The following is a 22209-nucleotide window of genomic DNA, read 5'->3' as shown; positions in this document are numbered from 1 at the left end:
AAATTTACATTTGTGGTTTCTCCTCCTTAAACCCCCGATCTGTTATGTCTCTTGAGGCTTGGGGGACAGGACTCAAGTCACGAGGGAAAGCGGGGAGTTCGGATCCAAAGTACACGGCGAGACAGATGCTCGTGAGCCAAGAGAAGTCTTGACTGAGACACAAATGCCAAAACAACACAACGGAAGATGAATGAGGACAAAAGAATAATGCAGACCTGACGGAGGGTAGTCGCAAGGGTAGCTTTCTGAATACTCCGACGGAGACGGTAATGTGTGATCGGCTAATATAGTCAGAAGGCAGTCAGGGCGTCCCTGGTCTCCCTCCAGACTCGGTGGGCCCGTCTGAGGTGATGTTCAATAGACGGGACCTCCACCTGGCCCTCCTGGGTGGGAAACAGGGGCGGCTGATAGGCGGACATGAATGGGGACCGACCTGTGGCTGCGGAGACCAGGGAGTTGTGGGCGTACTCCACCCAGGGTAGGTGAAGGGCCCATGACGCCGGGTTGTGGAGGCAGACGCACCGGAGGGCCGCCTCCATGTCCTGGTTCTTCCTCTCCGTCTGTCCGTTGGTCTGGGGATGGTATCCAGACGACAGGCTCGACGACGCCCCTAGGGACCGACAGAAACGTTTCCATAACTTGGACACGAACTGTGGTCCCCGGTCCGACACGATGTCCGTCGGAATCCTGTGGAGACGGACGACGTGGTTAACCAGGAGTTGGGCCGTCTCAACAGCGGACGGCATCCTGGTTAACGAGACGAAGTGGGCCGACTTGGAGAATCGGTCGACTATGATGAGGACGACCGTCTTGCCACGGGAGGGGGGGGAGGCTTGTAACGAAGTCGACGGAGATGTGAGACCAGGGTCTGGACGGTACCGGTAGCGGTTGGAGGAGTCCCGCCGGGGGCTGGTGAGAGGCTTTCCCACGGGCACAGGTCGGGCAGGCCTTCACGAATAGGGTGATGTCCCTCCTGAACCCCGGCCCCCAGAACCTTTGGGCGATGAGTTGGATCGTCCTGTTGACCCCCGGGCGACAGGCTATCTTGGAGGTGTGCCCCCAGATGAGCACCTCTGTGCGTAGGGGGGGGGGGGCGAACGGGCGATCCGTAGGGTAACCCCTGGGGATGGGAGTCTTCCCCTGGGCTTGCTGGACTTTCCTCTATACCTCCCACCTCAGGGTGCCCATGATGCGCTGGACCGGCAGGATGTTAGCGGTGGTCTCCTCCCTCTCTGCCAGCTCATGGATGCGGGATAGGGCATCAGGCTTGGTGTTCTGGGACCCTGGGCAGTAGGTGAGAGAAAAGTTAAAGCGGGTGAGGAAAAGTGACCATCGGGCCCGTTGTGAGTTTAGTCTCTTGGCAGACCGGATGGCCGCCAGATTCTTATGGTCCGTGTAGACGATGAAGGGGTGTTTCGCTCCCTCAAGCCAGTGTCTCCATTCCTGCAGAGCCAGGACGACCGCCAACAGTTCCCGGTTGCCGACATCGTAGTTAGCGTCAGCTGGGCTAAGCCGGCGGGAGAAGAAGGCGCATGGGCGTAGCTTCTGATCGGTGGGAGAGCGCTGGGACAGGACGGCCCCTACTCCGGACTCGGATGCTTCAACCTCGACCGAAAACGGGAGGTCTGGGTCGGGATGACGCAGGACGGGGGGATTGGTGAATGCTAGACGGAGGCGGTTGAATGCCCCCTCAGCATCGGGCGTCCACCTAAAAGGAATCTTGGTGGAAGTGAGGTTAGTGAGGGGGAGTGCCTTCTGACTATACCCCCGAATGAAGCGGCGGTAGAAGTTAACAAACCCCAGAAACCGCTGGAGCTGTTTTCGCGTCTTCGAGGTCGGCCATTCTACCACCGCTTTGGTCTTCGCGGGGTCGGCCCTGAGCTGCCCCTGCTCCACAACGAACCTTAGAAAGGACAGAGAGCGGACATGGAACTCGCACTTCTCTGCCTTCACGTAGAGCCGGTTTTGCAGGAGCCGCGCCAGGACCCGTCGGACGTGTTGCCGGTGTTCTTCTGCAGAATGAGAGAAAATGAGAATGTCATCTAAATACACAAAAACAAAAACATTGAGGAAGTTCCTGAGTACATCATTTATCAAATTTTGGAAAACGGCGGGGGCGTTCGTGAGTCCAAACGGCATCACCAGATACTCGAAATGCCCTAAAGGTAATGTTAAGCAGATTCCTTACTTACAGACAGTGTATTGTCGGTGTTCAAATACCTGACATGTTTCGGCGACTACAATACAATACACTGTCTGTAAGTAAGGAATCTGCTTAACATTAGTTATCAAGTAGACAGGATGAATTTAGTACAACGATGCCCTAAAGGTGTTTTAAATGCTGTCTTCCATTCATCCCCCTCTCGGATGCGGACCAAATGGTAGGCACTGCGGAGGTCTAATTTAGAAAAAATGGTAGCTGACTGAAGGGGCGTGAATGCTGAGTCCATGAGGGGGAAGGGGTATTTATTGCGGATGGTGATGTCGTTCAGACTCCGGTAGTCGACACACGGGCGCAGGGTGCCGTCCTTCTTGTCGATAAAGAAGAACCCCGTGCCCAACGGAGACCGCGATGGCCGAATGAGTCCAGCCGCAAGGGAGGAGTCTATATATGTGCTCAGGGCTTCTCGTTCGGGTTGGGATATATGAAAAAGTCTGGAGTCCAGTAGGGGATCCCCTGGCTGCAGTTCTATCGCACAGTCATACGGTCGGTGGGGTGGCAGGGATTGGGCGTTGTCCTTGCTGAACACCTCCCGCAGGTCGTGGTAGCACGATGGCACCCCCTTGAGGCAGATGGACTCGGGCGGGCCACCGCGGGAGGGGTCTCGCCCTGCCGTTGCTGACCGTAGGCAGTTGGCGTGGCAGTAGGGGCTCCAGCCCTGAATGGTGGGACCCTCCTAGGAAATAGACGGGTCATGGGTATAGAGCCAGGAAAGACCCAATACCAACGGCGCGTTCCGGGAGGGCATAACAAAAAATTGGTGGTGCTCTACGTGGTTCCCCGCTACCCAGAGTTTAAGCGGGGCAGTGATCTGCGTGACGCGGGCTAACAGTCTACCGTCTAGGTCTACGATCTCCTTGGGGGTAAGGAGGTCGAAAAGCTGACAGCCCAGCGAGTCCGCTAGCTAGGGATCGATGATGCACCCGTCAGCCCCCGAATCCACTAGTGCCCGCACGGTTTGGGACCTGGAAGGGCCAAATAATTCACTTTCCAGCTCCAATCGCGTCACGGGGGTAGGGGGTTTGGCCTCCAGTGGTCGCCGTGGTCGCCTTTTCGACGGGGACTTACAGGTGCCGGAGGTCTTTGGTTGGGGGCCTTGGGTGCGGCGAGCCCCGGGGTTGATGCGGTCGCTCCCCCCGCCGATCGGCATGGGTTCGGGGGAACCCTCCAGACGTCGCACGCGCTCACTGCCGGGGTTAGTTGTCCTCGACCGGCTACGTGGCGCGCCGGACCGCTGGCCGCTCAGTTCCCTCTGTCGCTCCCGGAGCCGGTGATCCAGCCCGATGACGATGTCGATCAGTTGCCAGTTCGTCTTTGATCTCGGTGTTCAGGCCGCGACGAAACACCCCCATCAACGCTCGGTCGCCGTAGCCGCTGCCAGCGGCCAGAATCCGGAAGGCGACAGAGTACTCCGCGGCTGAGCGAGGACCTTGGACACAGTCGAGAAGTCTTCCCTCCACCTCGACCTCCGTGACCGGATGATGGAAGACCCGGTGCATCTCGGCCACAAAGTCCTGGTATGAGGTGCAAAGCTCCGGTCGGGACTCCCGGACGGCCAGCACCCATGTCTCGGCGTCTCCTGTGAGCAGGCTAGTGATGAAGGCTACCTTAGCCTCGTCGCTGACGTAGGCGTGCGGCTGTTGATCAAACACGAGCTTGCATTGCATTAAGAATTGCGCGCAGCGCTCGGTTTCTCCTGCGTAGCGCGAGGGGTTAGGTAGCTGAAGCGTGCGCCCACCCACGGGCGGGGAGATCTGGGTTGTGAGGGCTGCCAGTTGTGTCTCGACCGTCTCGAAGCGTCGAGCCAGCGAAGTTGTGACTTGGCGGAGTTCCGCGATGGCTTGCGCCATCTGGCTCGAACGCTCCGCTTGCATGGCGAGGGCGGCGAGGTATCTGTCTTCGCCGGCGGGATCCATAGCTAGTCGGAGTATTATGTTATGTCTCTTGAGGCTTGGGGGACAGGACTCAAGTGACGAGGGAAAGCGGGGAGTTCGCATCCAAAGTACACGGCGAGACAGATACTCGTGAGCCAAGAGAAGTCTTTACTGAGACACAAATGCCAAAACAACACAACGGAAGATGAATGAAGACAAAAGAATAATGCAGACCTGACGGAGGGTAGTCGCGAGGGTAGCTTTCTGAATACTCCGACGGAGACGGTAATGTGTGATCGGCTAATATAGTCAGAAGGCACAATCAAGGGAATGACAAACAGCTGTGGGAACCCAGGGGCGTGATGATGGGAGGGGCCGTCTCCAGGGAGCAGCGGAGGAGGTGAGAGGAGGGGCGGGGCGCGCCCAGGACGGCGACGAGATGTGACATGATCGGGTAAGGAGAACTTGCATATTGCATCCACAAAAGTCTGCTGTTTGAATCCCACTGTATATTATATGAATTACGACACGTTATCGCAATTCCAATGACACTCAGATGCGCTCACGGCCGAAACAGCCCGCGCGCGACAGACACAGTCAAGCTCGCAAGCTTTACTCACAGACCCGCATGCTCACACATTGACTCACACAGGCACACAGGCAGAGACACAGTCAAGCTCGCAAGCTTTACTCACAGAACCGCATGCTCACACATTGACTCACACATTCACAGACACACGGACACACAGACACAAGGATGATCAGACCTTGTGTCCCCAAAAACTAAGGTCAGTTCAGCACTCTCACTACAACAGAAACTAGCTTAATTTTTAGTTTTATTCTTCCAGTCCTTCAAAGGGCTGTACTATCCAATCTTCCAAACCCAAACAAATAGGCTTGTACCATCCAAAATCTTCCAAGACCCAGACAAATAGGCTTGTACTATCGTTTATCAGACTGACCTCCTCCAATTTTTGGAGACGATCCTTTCAGTCCCAAGCCTGCCCAGATTCGTTGGGATGGCGTTGGCGTCTCACCTGGCGAGCAGGCCTGGCTTCTGGCCCCAAGAAAAGGAGGTCCTCTCTAAATCTTGATGGCTTCGCCGGTGCACTAGTTCTTCACAGTCGCCGGAGACCGCTCACCGCAGGAGACGCGTTGCCATCCCGGACGAGCCTCCAAAATTTCAGAGAATTCAGACTTATGTCATTGATGACTGCGTCTCCTGCCGGCAGTGGGGACGATCTTTCTGGTTCCGAGTCTCTGTCCACGGTGTCTGACTGTCATATCTCTGACAGGTGGCCGAGGAAGTTTTGGTGGTGGCTGAAGGTGTTACGGGAGCACGGCAATGAGTCCTGGTTTGAGTCGATGGATGGAAACTTACCTCGCAGCCGTCGAGTCTAATCCGGAAGGTCTTCTCAACACGGAGCCGTCCGGCTGGGGTTGGTCAAGTCGGTGAATCGATGAGGGAGCGTGAGGATGAAGGAGCGTCGGATTGGTCGTGCTGCCGGGCACAGACAGGCCGGTCATCGGCGACGGTGGAGTTGATCGCGCTGCCATGGCGCTCTGCAGGAGACTGAGGAAGAACGCTGACGTCAGTGACCATGAAGCGTCTTCCCGATATCCGATCGTGGACATAAAAGATGCAACTAGTTGCAGATTCGCCAGGCGACTTGGAAGATGTTGGCCATCGGGGGTAAGGCAGGTTTAACGGTGGGGGGCAGGGCACCCACGGCTTGAGGGGTCTTGCTGTGAAGATGCCGGGTTCACGGGCGGCTGGGGGTCTTGCTGTGAAGATGCAGTGTGTGAAAGTCTGTTTTAGATTGACGAAGGCCATTTCGGCCTCTGGGCTCCATTTCACCAATCGGGAGTGTTTTTTGGTCGTCAATTCTGTCATGGGGGCTGCTTTAGTTGCAAAGTCAGCGATAAAGCATCTATAGTAGCCAGCCATGCCTAAGAACGACCTCACCTGCTTCTTGGTAAGGGGTTGGGGCCAATCTTGTATAGCCCGGAGTTTTGCTTCTTGAGGCTTCACCAGCCCCCGTCCTATAGTGTAGCCCAGGTAGTTGGTCTCGCCAAATGCCAACCTGCACTTTTTCGGGTTTTCTGTGAGACCTGCTTTTCTGAGGGAGTCAATCACAGCTTGCACTCTGGGTAAGTGACTCTCCCAGTCAGGACTCCGTATGACAACATCATCCAAGTATGCTGCCGCGTACCTCTTGTGGGGGGTGAGAATCCGATCCATTAGGCGCTGAAACGTGGCGGGTGCTCCATGGAGACCAAACGGGAGCCTGGTGTACTGGTAGAGTCCCTCAGGTGTGGCGAAGGCTGTCTTCTCCTTTGATGCTGGGGTCAGGGGCACCTGCCAATAACCCTTTGTGAGGTCGAGAGTGGTGATGAAGTGTGCCTGTCTCAGGGAGTCAATAAGATCATCAACACGAGGCATCGGATACGCATCAAATTCAGACACCTCATTCAACTTCCGATAGTCATTGCAGAATCATATTGACCCGTCTGGCTTGGGAACCAACACGATCGGACTTGCCCAGGCACTTTGGGACTCCTCAATTACTCCAAGTTCTAGCATCTTCCTTATCTCCTCCTGAATTGCGACCTTACGGGCCTCCGGCACACGGTATGGACGCTGGTGTACTGTTTTTCCAGGTATGGTGCGTATCTCATGTTGCACCACCTCTGTGTGCCCAGGTATGGAGGAGACGACGTCTTGGTTACGCTTGACCAATTCGAGCATCAGCTGGCGTTGGTGTGGGGAGAAACTTGGACCCATCTGGAGATCTTCTCTTGCCGGTTCCTTAGCTTCGCTGGGGGGAGACAACTGAACAGCGCCTCTCTGGCATGCCATTTCTTTAGGAGGTTAACGTGATAAATCTGCTCAGGTTTCCTCTTACCAGGTTGCCTCACCTTGTCGTTTACCTCCCCCATGCGTTCGATGACCTCAAAGGGCCCCTGCCAGGATGCCAGGAATTTGCACTCCACAGTTGGCACCAAGACCAGCACTCCCCTGGCACTCCCCTGGCTTGAACTCTCGAGGCTGGGCAGGTCTATTGTAGGAGGCTTGTTGCTGTCGTTGGGCCGCTTCCATGTGCTCTTGCACGATAGGATAAATGGCCTTCATCCTTTCCCTCATGTCCCCCACATGCTCGATGAGGGTACGTTATCGGCACGGCTGCTCTTCCCACGCCTCTTTGGCGATATCCAGCAGTCCCCGGGGTCTGTAAAAGTACAACAGCTCAAAGGGTGAAAAACCAGTAGAAGACTGTGGTACCTCCCTCACGGCAAACAGCAAGTACGGCAGCAGTTGATCCCAGTTTCGGCCATCTTCTTTGATCACTTTCCTCATCATGGCCTTGAGGGTCTTGTTTAACCGTTCTACCAACCCATCCGTCTGTGGGTGGTAGATGCTTGACCTTGAGCTGCTTGACCTTGAGCAGGGCACATAGGTCCTTCATGACCTTGGACATAAAGGGGCTTCCTTGGTCTGTCAGTATATCCTTTGGGATTCCCACCCGGCTGGTGAGAGCAAATAGTTCCTTTGCAATCTGCCTAGTGGTAGCCTTTCTGAGGGGAACAGCCTCTGGAAACCGAGTGGCATAATCAACCATAACTAAAATATATTGGGGTCCCCTAGCACTTTTTGGTAGACGTCCAACTATATCCAGCCCAAGCCTCTGAAAAGGGGTCTCAATGATGGGTAAGGGAATGAGCGGGTTTCTGTATGTGGGCTTTGGCGCCACCTGTTGGCACTCCGGGCAAGAACAACAATAGTTCTCTACACCCTTGTGCACCCCTGGCCAGAAGAACCGTTGTAAGATTATCTCTTTCGTCTTTTCCACCCCTAGGTGTCCCCCTAGCAGGTGTGTGTGTGCCAAGTCCAAGAGTATGTGGGACTCGTCCTCTCCCCCAGTACTACACCCTCTAAAACCTGCACATTTTTCATGGCGTTGGCAAGGGTAGGATCCTGTAACTGGGCTGTACCATACCGGCCTGTTAGAGGAGGCAGCTTCTGGGTCCCTGGGTTGTCATCACCACTGGAAGCCGGGAGATTTTCTGAGACTGGAGTCTCCTCGGCTGTCTCTGGGCCAGACTCCGTCTCCGATGGTGAATTTGCTGTTCCTAGGAGAGCACAGGCTGGGGAGAGTGAATCAGGGGGGTAGGCTTGAGCATTCACGACACGCATCTTACCCCCCTTCCGAGGTAGTCGCACCAGTCTTTCCTGTGTTTCTCTCCACAGTGGGTGAAAGGCAGGGCAGTCGCGTCCAATCAGGAGGGGGACAGGGAGAGAGTCAACCACGCCAGCTACTATGCGGATGATTCCCTTGTTTGTGGTCATGGTGAATTCGGTGGTGTGGTACTCTCTGGTGTCTCCGTGGACACAGGAGACTGGAAGGGTTTTCTCTGGAGACAACCTGGTTGGAACCACCAGCATTTGCCGCACCAAGGTGACCAGGCTTCCGGAGTCCAGCAGGGCTTCAACATCCTGTTGATTCACTGTCACTGGACAGGTGGGGGGTCTTGTTAGTGAGCTGTCACTACCCCCCAGGAGGGAGGCATAGTGAGCAGGGTGGGCACTGGAAGAGTCAGCGGTCGGCATGGACTTTTCCGTAGGTTTTCCACACTGCCGCGAGATGTGTCCCGTCTCTCCGCATCTGTAGCATCGTCTGGGCCCAGTGCCCCTGGGTATCTGCCACTGCCTGGGTGGGCTTCTGGTGCCGCCTGGAGCTATCTTGGCTGTGTTGGGGAGCTTGGGCGCCTTCGTGCGGGCCATTCCAGTCCTGGGTGGAAATGTGTTGCCAGTTTCCTTCCTGGTTGTTCGCAGCATCTCCGTTGTGGCCTGGTACTGTTCCACTGCTGCCACTTTTTGACAGGCAGTAGTCAGCAACTGCTGGTTGATGATCTTTTTTGCCTCATAGGGCAGGGCTCGTAAGTAGCGATCCACGACAATGGCCTCGACCACCTCAGCTGCCGTGCTCCTTTCCGGTTCCAGCCACTTCCGGGCGATGCGGGCCAATTCGTGCATCTGTGCCCGTGGAGGTTGGTCTGGCTGGAACGTCCAGGTGTGGAAGCGTTGTGCCATTCCGAATTTGGTGAGCCCATGTCTGCTGAGAATTTCAGCTTTTAGATAATCATAGTCTTCTGCTCTGTCTGCGGTCAAGTCCAGGACAGCATTCAGTGATTCCCCTGTCAGGAAGGGTGCAAGCAATCCCACCCACTGCTGCTTTGGCCACCTTTCTCGAGTGGCTGTTGCTTCAAATGTATGCAGGTACACCTCAATATCATCCGTCGCCCCCATCTTGGCTAAAAAATCACCCGCCTTCACCCGGGGAATGTTCTTGGCAGCCATTTGTTTTTGCAAGAGCAATTCCTCTGCCTTCAGTTCATTTGCTCTCTTTTGCTCCTCTAGGAGAGCCAAATTGGCCTGATATTGGGCTTCCTGACTTGCAAGCAGGGTTTTCAAAATGTCTTCCATTTTTGTAATTGAGGATATTTTCAATTTAGAAAAAACATAACACAAACCATCTATGTCCATGCACTTATTAACGCTTGTCCAGTGCCCGCATCCTCCACCATATGTGATATATGAGAGGCTAGCTCTCAGCGGGACAGGACAAGGAGCGCAATGGGCGACAGGTTTGAATACAAACAAAGGTTTTAATAAAGGGTTTCAGGGGGAATTCACAAGCAACAAAGGTTTGAATAGAGGCTCTTCCAATTCTTAAATCAAGATAAAGTCCCTTCTGAGGTGAAACTGAAGACAGAGTTCTTTTCCATGTGGTTCTAGGCCTCACCCCTCTTGATGTCCTTCTCAGGTAGCCTAGCCAGCTTTAGCAAGAGTCCAAATCCAGTGTCTGTCGTATGGTCGCAACTGGCGATGAGTTTCATGCAGCAATCAGTTTCTCCACAGAGCACAGCAATCGAGCTTGTCTTCCCCGGCCTCCACACTCAGAGGCTCTCTGCCTTAAGAGCCTTGCTTGCCAATCAAGCCGTGATCAGTCGCAGGTGTGTGTGGTTTGAATTGCTGCCTTCCACCAGATGGGGCCAAGACTCTCTCTGGGTGGAGCCATCTTAGGAGGATGTATTTGCCCTCCAGGACACAGCCTCTTGTGACATCACAGTATATCCTATCAAACGTGATGCAGATGTCAGAGACAAATATAAAGCACGATTTGTAGCAAAGGGCAAGAGCCAGGTGAAAAACATAGACTATGGAGAGACGTTTTCACCAACAGCCAATCAAACAGGTATAAGAGTGGTGCTTCAAAAAGCAGCTCTGGACAATGGAGAAAAGGATGATGGTCTAGTTTACAAACTAGAAAAATCACTTTAAGGTTTCAAACAATCTGGCCGAATCGGGAACAAGGTTTTACATGATTATTTAACTCACAGGTGTCAAAGTCAAGGCCCGCTGGCCAAATCCGCCCCGCCACATCATTTTTATGGCCCGCAAAAGCAAATCAAACTTGTTAAATTCTATGATGATTGCTAAAATCTGAGCCAAAATTTCATATTTTTGGATGTCAACCACAATAAAAGTCATTATTCTTGACTTCAGATTTGAAAACGAGTTATTCATTAATTTGCTGTGTGCTCTATATGTAATATTTGAAGGGATTTAAACATTCTAATGGGTTCCCCAAATTCATAACGGCCCTCGAGAGGAAACCATAACTACAATGTGGCCCACGGCAAAAAATGACTTTGACACCCCTGATTTAACTGATAATGAGTACAAACAAAACCGAGCCGATTATTGTATGTATGCCAAAGAGTCAAGAAGTGACAAGGTGATCAAAATTATATGGGACGGTGATTTCATTATTGATGACTACCAATACACAAAAACAATTGTTTTTATACCCATTGTTTTTGGAGGTTGAAATGACAGAGATGACAGAGTTCACATTGTTCTATTTATCTTGGTTTACATTACAGCAAACTGAGTATAAGTGGGGGTGTTAAGAAAATTATATTGTATCCTCATTTTGTGTAATGGTGTAATATTGCGGATCTGGCAACCCAGCCACTACGCGACTTAACGTGATTTGACAGCAATAAAAGCCAGTGTATGTCTATGTGTGAGTGACTTCTCTCGTACGACGATGAGCGCAGCGGCTCCGGCAATGTGCTCCGGCAAATAAATATCCTACTTGTACGATCTAAACAAGAGGACCTTCTCGACTCTTTATTCTCCCAAATGCATCACGAAAGCGCTGAAGATCTCAACACCTTCGCGGCCCACTTTGCTTTCATGTTTATTGCTGAAGCATGGTAATTTGTCATACTATGCAATACAATACATGCGTTTACACTGATACAATAATCTTCATTTGGTCTTTCCATCTGCAGGAATCTGGATTCAACATGTTTGCCTCCAAGCCTTATGGTGAAGGAACAGTGCTCTTTTCAGAGTCCTCTACCATGTTTCAGAACTCCAAGTATAACGACCCTAAGAAATGGATGGGTCAGCTCTATCATAATGCCATGAGTGCCATGGACTGCAAACTTCCAGGTACCTATTGATTTTACATACTGTATATATATATATATATATATATATATATATAAACAGCTATGCCAGGTGTGGGCAAACTTTTTGACTCGCAGGCCGCAATGGGTTCTAAAATTTTACAGAGGGCCAGGAGCATTTGGAGGCAGTGTATGGGCCGGAAATACTAAACCTAAAGCATTAAAGGACAACCGACGCCTCCGGATGTCGTTGTGTCCATAATTTGTAAAATCACTTCAAATGACTTCGACTGAGCGTATTTTACAAATATTCCACAGCATATAGTGCAAGTTTACGTTTTAAGACTCGCGCTGAATCTTCATGAAGTCTTGTTTTCGAGTTGATGACGATGCCCATGTGACATCACGTTTGGACCGCCCCTGACCGAGAAAGCGATACACAATGCATTTTGCGGTAGTTTGTTTGGTCTTAAAACTTCGTGTTGATCCGTGTTGATGGCGAAATTAGAAGGAAAACACATAAATAACGGGATGGTGAATCGTTGTGTGTTGCACCAAGACAACTAGAGTAAAGTCTCGTTATATCGATATCGGATATATCGATAGTCCCGGTTATATCAATACTATTTCTATGCACGCACTGAGAAAATTACATGCAAACAGGGTCGATCGATATTTTTTCGGACTCCCTTGAATATCGATATAACGAGACTTTACTGTATTTGATATTCACTGACACAAATTCCCAGCTGACAAATCAGCCCATTTCCAACGGAGCTTGGGCGCCATCTTCTGCATTTTCTGGGTGCTACATTGCTGTCATTGACGGCTCGAATTGAAATGGGAGGACTCCTTGAATCAATTGCAAACATTTATGCTTTCCTCTTCAGGACTATTTGAATCATATTCATAACTGGATGAGTAACAAGAAAGCATCTTCTCTGAATCTAAAGCCATTGTTTTGATTCTGGAGCAAGGCATGACGTCTTGGCGTGACGTCACGAACAAGGGGGTGGGACCTTCTGAAGCTGGCCATTACCGGATTCATTTTTAAGTCATTTTTATTGGTGTCTTTCATTTGACTAAAAATTTCAGCCTGCGTGTTTTGGGTATTTTAGATGCTATAAAACGTTTTTCTGATGTCAGTAGGAAACAAACAAAATGGTGCCGGTTGTCCTTTAAATGTAGTGTGTACAAACCTCATAGCACAGTAAGAACACTACAACCCAATTTATTAACTGTCTTTCAAATGTGAGAAATATCCCTGATCAGTTAATAAAATTTGGCTAAAGGAATATGCAAGATATGGCGTTTACATACTATTTCGCAGATACTGGGAGGAGGAAATGGAAATAGATTAAAATAACATATGCACTGTGATTCATCAAGATTGCATGTTTTTAATAAGTTTCAATAGAAGGTGCAAAGTTAAAGAAATCAACATTTATTATAAAATGGAATCACTTTCAACATTCAAAACATTATTCCACAACGAAATATTCAAGATCAATAATACCTACTTGTGTTAAATTCCGCTAAATCATGGATGGATTGTCTTGACCGCGCGCTCTACTAACTCCACGGACGCCCTCGACTTCACGCGCAAACAGCACGCGTGTACCGTCGCCATGCACACAGACATAGGCGACCTGCAGTTGAAATTTGCATACTCTGCACGGCAGCCAACCAGAAGCCTGCTTCTTTCTTCCGGACTTTCGCAAGCGTTGTAAAGTCGTACATTTGCATATCATTTTCCAAAGTAGATGCACAGAGCCTCAGCCCAGAAGACAGATTCAAAAGAAGCTAACAACATATGTGACGCTACAAAACGTAAATTTACATTAAACCGTGACAGTAGAGTGTACGTGAGACTTATTAAATGGTGGTTTGTAGCAAGCCAACGTAATCCCGGACATTACAAATGACTACTGCAGCAAAATCTACAGCCACTGATGTATACCGTAAATTAAGCAAGGTGTCATTTGTGATAGGTACATCCGTAATTAAAAACAACTTTGTGCTGACAATGTTATTTTTTAATGTGATTAGTCATCTTGTGTTTTAAGTTGTGAAAAATGGGGCAGGCAGGTTTTCAGAGTTATCTGCCCTGTTGTCCGCTAACTTTTTGTCATGAGTTTCAGACACTGTTTTTACTATAATTTGGACAAGTTCGGCGGGCCGGGTTAAAAAGCCTAATGTGTTAAAAAGCCTGTATGTGGCCCGCGGGCCGTAGTTTGCCAATGTCTGAGCTATGCCCTGCCTGTGATCAGATATCCCGCAGGAATAGTAAAGTGGCCAAAGGAAGAGATTCAGACCACGTATGTTAAGACCTGAAAACTCCTCACCATGCATGGAGGGTTCTATCCCAAGTCCATCACCCTGAGACTGTACACAAGCCGTAAGGAAGGAAATCGGGGACGAGCCACACACACACACACACACACACACACACACACACACACACACACACACACACACACACACACACACACACACACGCGCACACACACACGCGCACACACACACACACACACACACACACACACACACACACACACACACACACACACACACACACACATATATATATGGCATACACATGATGGCTGGATAGCTCAGTTGATAAGTCATTGGTTGGGCATACGGAAGACGAGGGTCTACTGTGGGTCCTTGGGCAAGACCCTTCACGCTAATGCCTACCTCATACAATGATGAGAGACAATGTATCGAATGAGATGCCGGCTCAGACGTCGCCCGGCCAAACAAGGTGTGCGTCAGGTGCTGGGGCAGAGCACCTTCATGAAAAATGGGAGAATGGAGAAAGAGAAAAAAGTGGAGATGGTCGAGATGCGATAACATGGCTCTATTGGAATGCTACATGCGGAGAATGAGGGCTGAATGGTTACCTCGAAACCCACAGTCACGGTTGACCACGAAACAACTCTAGCTCAGTGTTCCAATATCAACAAACGGCAATTGCTGCCACAACTTGAGATTGATGAGGAACAACACAAATTCCGTGGTGAAGGGCCCGAGGCTGCCACATCAGAGGAAAAGGTTACACCAGAGAGTGGGAGGCAAGCCCCAACGAATGATGAGATTGGGAAGACAGCCCCAATGAACGAAATGCTGAGCGAAGCAGCAACTGACCTGAGAGATAAGATCATGGCAAGAATGAAAACTGGGCAACCAATAAACCAATTACAACGGCTATGTGAAGTACCACCTGAAAGTCTCATGTAAACTGAATGCAGCACTGAGAGTGATCCCGTCCGGAACTATCACGGAAACCAATGAGCTGATATACGCTCCAGCATCAGTGATCCTAGAGATGCTTGGCTACAAGAGCAAAGAGAAAAGACGGTTGGAGGCTAAGATCAAAGCGGCTTGGACCCGGAGAGGTGTGAATAAAAGGCAAATACCCAAGCTCATGTCAGTCACCATTTCGGGTAAGATAAGCGGACACATGGATCAATACATGAGCAAAGCACAGAAAGGCATTGGTAGAGATACGAGAGGTGCCAAACATCAGCTGCCGGTTGATAGAACAGTCGCACAAGACTGCAGGTCCCGACATACAAACCTGTGCAAAGCCTGGATTAATTACAAGAAAGCATATGACTCGATGCCACACACACGGATCACTGAATGCTGGAGTTGTATAAGGTCAACAGGACCCTAGAGACTTCGTTGCAAACTTGATGAGGATGTGGAAAACCACACTTGAAGCCAATGGCAAGCCACTAACGCAAGTGTCCATCAAATGTGGCATATACCAAGGTGATGCACTCTACCCAGTGCTATTCTGCATAGGACTGAACCCCCTCAGCCAAATAATTGCCAAGAAAGGCTATGGATACCGCCACAGAAATGGAGCTACAATCAGTCACCTCCTCGACATGGATGACATAAAGCTGTATGCTAAGAGCGAATGGACTCCTTGATCCACACAACTACAATCTACAGCAGTGACATCGGGATGTCATTCGGGCTGGAGAAATGTAGTCGGATGGTGACTAAGAGTGGCAAGGTAGTCCACACTGAAGGGGTCTCACTCCCTGAAGGAACAATAGCAGACATTGAAAACAGCTACAAGTACCTTGGTATACTCCAGGCCAATGGCAACCTTGAACTAGCAACAAGGAAAGCGGCTACAACCAAATACCTCCAGCGGGTGAGGCAAGTCCTAAGAAGCCAGCTCAATGGCAAGAACAAGACCAGGGAAATAAACAGCTATGCCCTGCCAGTGATCAGATACCCTGCAGGAATAATAAGGTGGCAAAAGGAAGAGATGAAGACCACTGATGTTAAGACCCGAAAACTCCTCACCATGCATGGAGGGTTCCATTCCAAGTCCAGCATCGTGAGGAAGGAAGGAGGCCGGGGACTGGTGAGTGTGAGAGCCACTGTCCAGGATGAAACATCCAAGCAGAATACATCACAGAGAAAGCTCCAACGGATGATGTACTCAGAAAATGTCTCAGACAATGGGGAACAGAGGATGAGGTGCTGGAAGAGGGACAATCATGAGAGGAAAAGCCCCTACACGGGATGTACCACCGAACCATAACTGAAGTGGCTGGTGTCACGAAGTCCTACCAGTGGCTCGAGAGGGCTGGCCTAAAGGACAGCACAGAGACACTCATCCTGGCTGCTCAAGGGCAGGCCCTGAACACCAGAACCATAGAGGCACGGATATACCACACCAGGCAAGACTCAAGGTGTAGGTTGTGCAAGGAAGCACCTGAGAAAATCCATCACATAACTGCAGGGTGTAAGATGCTGGCAGGGAAAGCCTCCAGGGAGTGCCATAACCAGGTGGCTGGGATAGTCTACCGAAACATCTGCGCGGAGTATGGACTGGAAACCCCAAGGTCAAAATGGGAAACACCTCCCAAGGTAGGTAGAATGACCGAGCAAAGATCCTGTGGGACTTCCAGATACAGACTGACAAGATGGTAATGGGCAACCAACCAGATATCGTTCTCATACATAAAGGGCAAAGGAAAGCCGTTGTCGTGGATGTAGCGGACCCGAGTGATGGAAATATCAGAAAGAAGGACCATGAGAAAATCGAGAAATACCAAGGGCTCAGAGACGAGATGGAGAGAGAGCCTGGAAGGTAAAGGTGACAGTCGTGCCTGTGGTGGTCGGAGCACTCGGGGCGGTGACCCCCAAACCCGACGAGTGGTTGCAACAGATCCCGGGAACAACATCGGATATCACGGTCCAGAAAAGCGCAGTGCTGGGAACAGCACGGATACTGCGCAGAACCCTCCAGCTTCCTGGCCTCTGGTAGAGGACCTGAGCTAAAAAGGGGGACAAACACCACCCATGGGGGGTGAGACGAGGATTTAAAAAAAATGTATGTATTCGGACCGAGCACCGAAGATATAGAAAGTCCAGGGGAATACAAATACAAGTTGACAGCATCCTGTTTTAGCATCCTGATGAAGGAATTGACAGCATTGGAAGCGGGGAGGCGTGGCCTCACCCCGAGTGCCAATCTGAACGTGACAATATTGAAGTAGGATGTTTATTTGTCGGAGCAGCATTGCACAAAATGACGATACAAAATAACTGTTTCTGAACAAACCCGTATGACATTTCTCACCAGCATGACAGCATCTCACTCACACAGCAATCGAGGGAGTGGGGGTGTCTACCGAGGCGTTGGTGGGTGTCAGCGCTCGAGCGGGTGGGATCGCCGCAACGCCGCGGTCACTGCCGCCGCCTCTTTGAGAAACACATAGCCCCAATGAATGACAGCTCGCATGCGTGGGAAGCCGTGCGTATTTGGGTCAGCAAAAAGTGTTTGCGCCAACACCGCAATAAAGATCAATAATACGAAATATAAAATGATCAAAATGAGACTAAAAATTACAAGATTTATAAATGAACTGTCAACATTTTGGTATGTAATAGGATTCAATAGAAAACGTTGCTTAAAAAGTACAGATTGACATCACATACTATCCTGTTGTATAAATCTCGTGTCAGCCTTTTTTAATGCATTTCAATTCACGAGCGGTTGACTAACGACCGTTTTCTCGGAATGGATCCGATCGTAACTCGGATGTTACCTGCATATGGGCATGGACATGTACACAGCTCACCTCACCCATTACAAGGACTCAATATCACGCGCAAAATCGCAATATTACTCTGGACTCATTGACTCTAATCCTGGAAACACACGGGTCCTCCTCTCCATCTCCTCTCTATCACAAAATCATACAACGTCCTATCTCTCTCCCCTCACACTTGTATTCCTCTGATACCTGCAATGCTCTGTTTCTGTTTTTTAGCGAAAAGATCAACAAAATCCATCAGCACCTCGGGTCCCCCCCACCCCCCGCTCTCCCGGCCTTTCTACTCATTCCCAACTACTTTCCACTTTTGAACTCCCCCATCCCTCTATAATTTCAGACATTATCACCAAATCCAAGAATTCCTCCTGTCAACTCGACCCCCTCTCTACTATTCTTATCAAGTCCTGCTTACCCTCTCGTCTCCTAATTATTTCAACCATTATTCACTCCTCATTATCAACTGGAATTGTTCCTATCCCACTCAAAACCGCAGCTGTTACTCCAATCCTGAAAACACCCAATTTTCCTTACATCCAATTTCCCACCTTCCATTCATTGCCAAAATCCTTGAAAATACAGTCGCGTCCCAGCTTCACTCTCACCTCACTCACAATAACCTTTACGAACAATTCCAGTCTGGTTTCCGCCCCCTCCACAGTACTGATAAAAATCACAACTGATCTTTTCATGGCAGCCGATGCCGGTTCAATCTCCATCTCATCCTTCTCGACCTGACCGCAGCTTTTGATTTCCCACAGGCATTACGCACACCCCACTTCGCTGGTTTCACTCCTATCTCTCTGATCGCTCACAATGTATCCAAATCAACTCGTTCACCTCACGGTCCTCTCCTATGTCCTCTGGTGTGCCTCAAGGGTCTGTCCTGGGGCCCCTTCTCTTTATTATCTACCTACTTCCTCTTGGCAATATTTTCCGTAAGTTTGGCATTCCCTTTCACTGCTTCGCAGATGACTCCCAACTCTACCTCTCCAGCAAACCCGATGTATTTCTTCCACCTTCATCCCTCTCACTTTGCCTCACTTTGCCTCTCAGAAATTAAATCCTGGCCATAACTTTCTCAAGATTAACGGTGAAAAAACTGAACTTCTCCTTGTCGGTACCAAATCCACCCTACACAAAACACCATTGGCAGTTCAACCGTGTCCCCCTCCCTTCAGGTCAAGAGTCTGGGTGTCATCCTCAATAGCTCACTATCTTTTCACTCCCATATAAATAACACAACTTGCTCTGCTTATTTCCAGTTCCGTAATATTAACCGTCTCCGTCCCTTGCTCACCCCTCACTCTGCTGCTATCCTTATCCACAGTCTCGTCACCTCCCGCATCGATTATTGTAACTCACTTCTCTTCGGTGTCAATCAGAAATTTCTCCATAAACTCCAACTCGTCCAAAATTCTTCAGCCCGGATCATCACTAGAACCCCCTCCTTTCACCACATCACCCCTGTCCTCCAGCTCCACTGGCTCCCTGTTAAACATCAAATCGAATTCAAAATACTTCTGTTTACATTCAAAGCCATCCATAACCTTGCCCCTCCCTATCTTTCTGACCTGCTTCAAATCTCCGTTCCCTCTCGGTCCCTCAGATCCTCATCCTCCCTTCAACACTATGTGCCCTCTGCTCGTCTCACCACGATGGGATGCAGAGCTTTCAGCCACTCGCCTCCCAAACTCTGGAATTCACTTCCACCCAACATCCGTAATACTGACTCCGTCCCTATTTTCAAGTCCCACCTCAAAACCCATCTGTTTAAAATTGCTTTCAATGTCTAGTTCAATCTGCTATTTTATTATTTATCATTTTACCTATGGTTTTATCGTTATGTGTGTTTTTATTGTAAAGTGACCTTGGGTGTTTTGAAAGGTGCTTGAAATTAAATATTATTATTATTATTATTATTATTATTATTATTATTATTATTATTATTATTATTATTATACAGTGACGTGCGGTGAGGTTCATGGCTGGTGAGCCACTGACGTCATCACAGCCAGATTTACAACCATGAACTCTACAGAGTAGTTTATTCACCATTTGATTGCCAACAGTTAACATGTTAGAATGTCATGTCAACATTCTTTATATATACAAACTGTGACATAGAAAAAAGAATTAAAAAAAACGTTATCGTGTTACCTTTACTCATAAATGAAGTCGATGTGCCGCTCTTTCTGAAGAATGGCATTGATAACTTCTTTGTAGAGGCCTTCCTTTTCTTTCTTCAGTTTTCAAAGTCTCTGTCTCAATGGAGATCACTGCCAGTGAAGAAAGATGTCTCCAAATGGCTCGCTAGTCCTGTTCCGACTATGTTTTCAGTCTTTTCAGTGCTGAGAATGACCACTTCACTGATGCTGTCGTAGCTGGAACAGTGAGCACGAGTTGGAGAAACTTTGTCGCCGCCGGAATAGTTTCAATGAGATCCTACTGGGCCAAAAAGCTGAGAAGCTGTCCAGGAGATTTACATCCATCCCTCACCGTCTGTGAGCTATGCAGTGCGGTGTTTGTCTTCCATTAATTCCCCTCTGACCCAGTGTTCGTAGCATTGACTCCTCTACATACAATGAAGCCAAATATTTAAAAACTATCTTAGCTCCGTTGGTTGGTAACACAGAATATCACATAGAGAACACCACAGGGTTTGTAGAGAGGATCAGAGACCTCATATTGGAACCTGCGGAAACATTGGCACGGTGTGACTTCTCTCTTTACATCTGTCACAACAACAGCAGCAGTCTCAGTGGTGAGGCCGAGACTGCTGGCGGACGTTTCTCTGCATGAAAGAACCAAACTTAAACCGGACCACATCTGCCAATTATTGAAAATCTGCTTTAATACTACGTATTTTCAATTTAGGATTTTTTTTTTTACAAACAATGGTTTACAAAATTTACAAAATTCATGGTTGTGCTATGGCTCACCAGTTTCACTCATAGTGGCTAATCCAGACATGGGAAAACTACTGCCCGTTAGGCTTTTTAACCCGGCCCGCCGAACTTGTCCAAATTATAGTAAAAACAGTGTCTGAAACTTATGACAAAAAGTTAGCGGACAACAGAGCGGATAACTCTGAAAACCTGCCTGCCCCATTTTTCACAACTGGAAACACAACAAGACGACTAATCATATTAAAAAAATAACATTGTCAGTATAAAGTTTTTTTTTTTAATTACAGATGTACCTATCACAAACGATACCTTGCTTAATTTACGGTGTAAGTCCATGGCTGTAAATTTTGCTGCAGTCGTCATTTGTAATGATGGTGCTCAATGTAACGTTTGCATGGCCTGCTACAAACCACTAAGTCCCTTTCATAAGTCTCACATACACTCTACAGCAGGGGTCGGGACCCTTTTTGACTAAGAGAGCCATAAAAGTAAAATACAGTAAAGTCTCGTTATATCGATATGCAAGGGAGTCCGAAAAAATATCGATATAACCGGGACTATCGATATATCCGACCCTGTTTGCATGTAATTTTCTCCGTGCGTGCATAGAAATAGTATCGATATAACCGGGACTATCGATATATCCGATATCGATATAACGAGACTTTACTGTATTTAGAAATGTTTTTCAGCGAGAGCCACACGCACGCGCGCGCGCACATACAAACGCTCGCGTGCGCGCGCGCACACACACGTGCACGCGCGGCCACTTTTAAACAAAATATCAGAATGTATTATTTAAAATAAATTTGTAATAGTACTCACCGTTAACATGGATGGTTTTCCGTTCCTTGTGTTTGGTAAAAATCCAGGAAAACGATCGGAATGAAATTCAATTTGCCGGTCCAGAGGCGAAGTTACTGCGAGCTAGCCTGCACACGGCTCATAAGCTTCCACGCTTGCTATCTGCAATCTACTTCTCGAAGAAGTATGTCGATGCTAACGTTAACATGGGTTTTGTTAAAATGTCACTGACATTCGACTGTTTCATCGATGGTATTGTTTCATTGCAAATTAGAATCAGAACATTTTCTCTCCTCTAATGCTCCGGTGCATTCGCGCTGAAGTGCACAAGTTGGGCTCATTTAAAGGGGCGTTTACCTATTTCAACATGACGGCCACTATCATACAATCAACATGGCGCTTTCGGCCATTCTAGGTCAGTGTCATCCAATCAAAATTGCGCTTTCCGTCAACTGCAGCCCAAACGGGATATGAATGACGAAAAAAACGACAATATGTATTATAATATGTAATATTTATCGGCGAGCCATATGCAATCATCAAAAGAGCCATATATGGCTCGCGAGCCATAGGTTCCCGACCTCTGCTCTACAGTCAATGTTTAATGTAAATTTACGTTTTGTAGCATCACATATGTTGTTAGCTTCTTTTGAATCTGTCTTCTGGGCTGAGGCTTCTGTACATCTACTTTGGAAAATGATATGCAAATGCAGACTTTATAACGCTTGCGAAAGTCCGGAAGAAAGAAGCAGGCTTCTCATTGGCTGCCGTGCCGAGTATGCAAATTTCAAATGCAGGTAGCCAATGTCTGTGTGCTTGGCGACGGTACA

General features: G+C 48.9%; 1 protein-coding gene across 2 annotated transcripts in view; it reads left to right on the top strand.

Annotated features, from left to right (window-relative positions):
* Window positions 1-22209, top strand: part of meltf (melanotransferrin) — a 64991-nt gene that overhangs the window by 28194 nt on the left and 14588 nt on the right. For both annotated transcript variants that reach the window (XM_089001173.1, XM_089001172.1), the window contains exon 8: window positions 11458-11620. In XM_089001173.1, the coding sequence (XP_088857299.1) occupies window positions 11458-11620 (163 nt within the window). The remainder of the gene's footprint in view (window positions 1-11457; window positions 11621-22209) is intronic.

The sequence above is a fragment of the Hippocampus bargibanti genome, linkage group LG07, assembly GCF_051943395.1.
Source record: "Hippocampus bargibanti isolate YZ-2025 linkage group LG07, ASM5194339v1, whole genome shotgun sequence".
Classification (NCBI taxonomy): domain Eukaryota; kingdom Metazoa; phylum Chordata; class Actinopteri; order Syngnathiformes; family Syngnathidae; genus Hippocampus; species Hippocampus bargibanti.
Note: the sequence above shows the minus strand (reverse complement) of the source record. Positions and strands in the feature narration are given on the sequence as shown.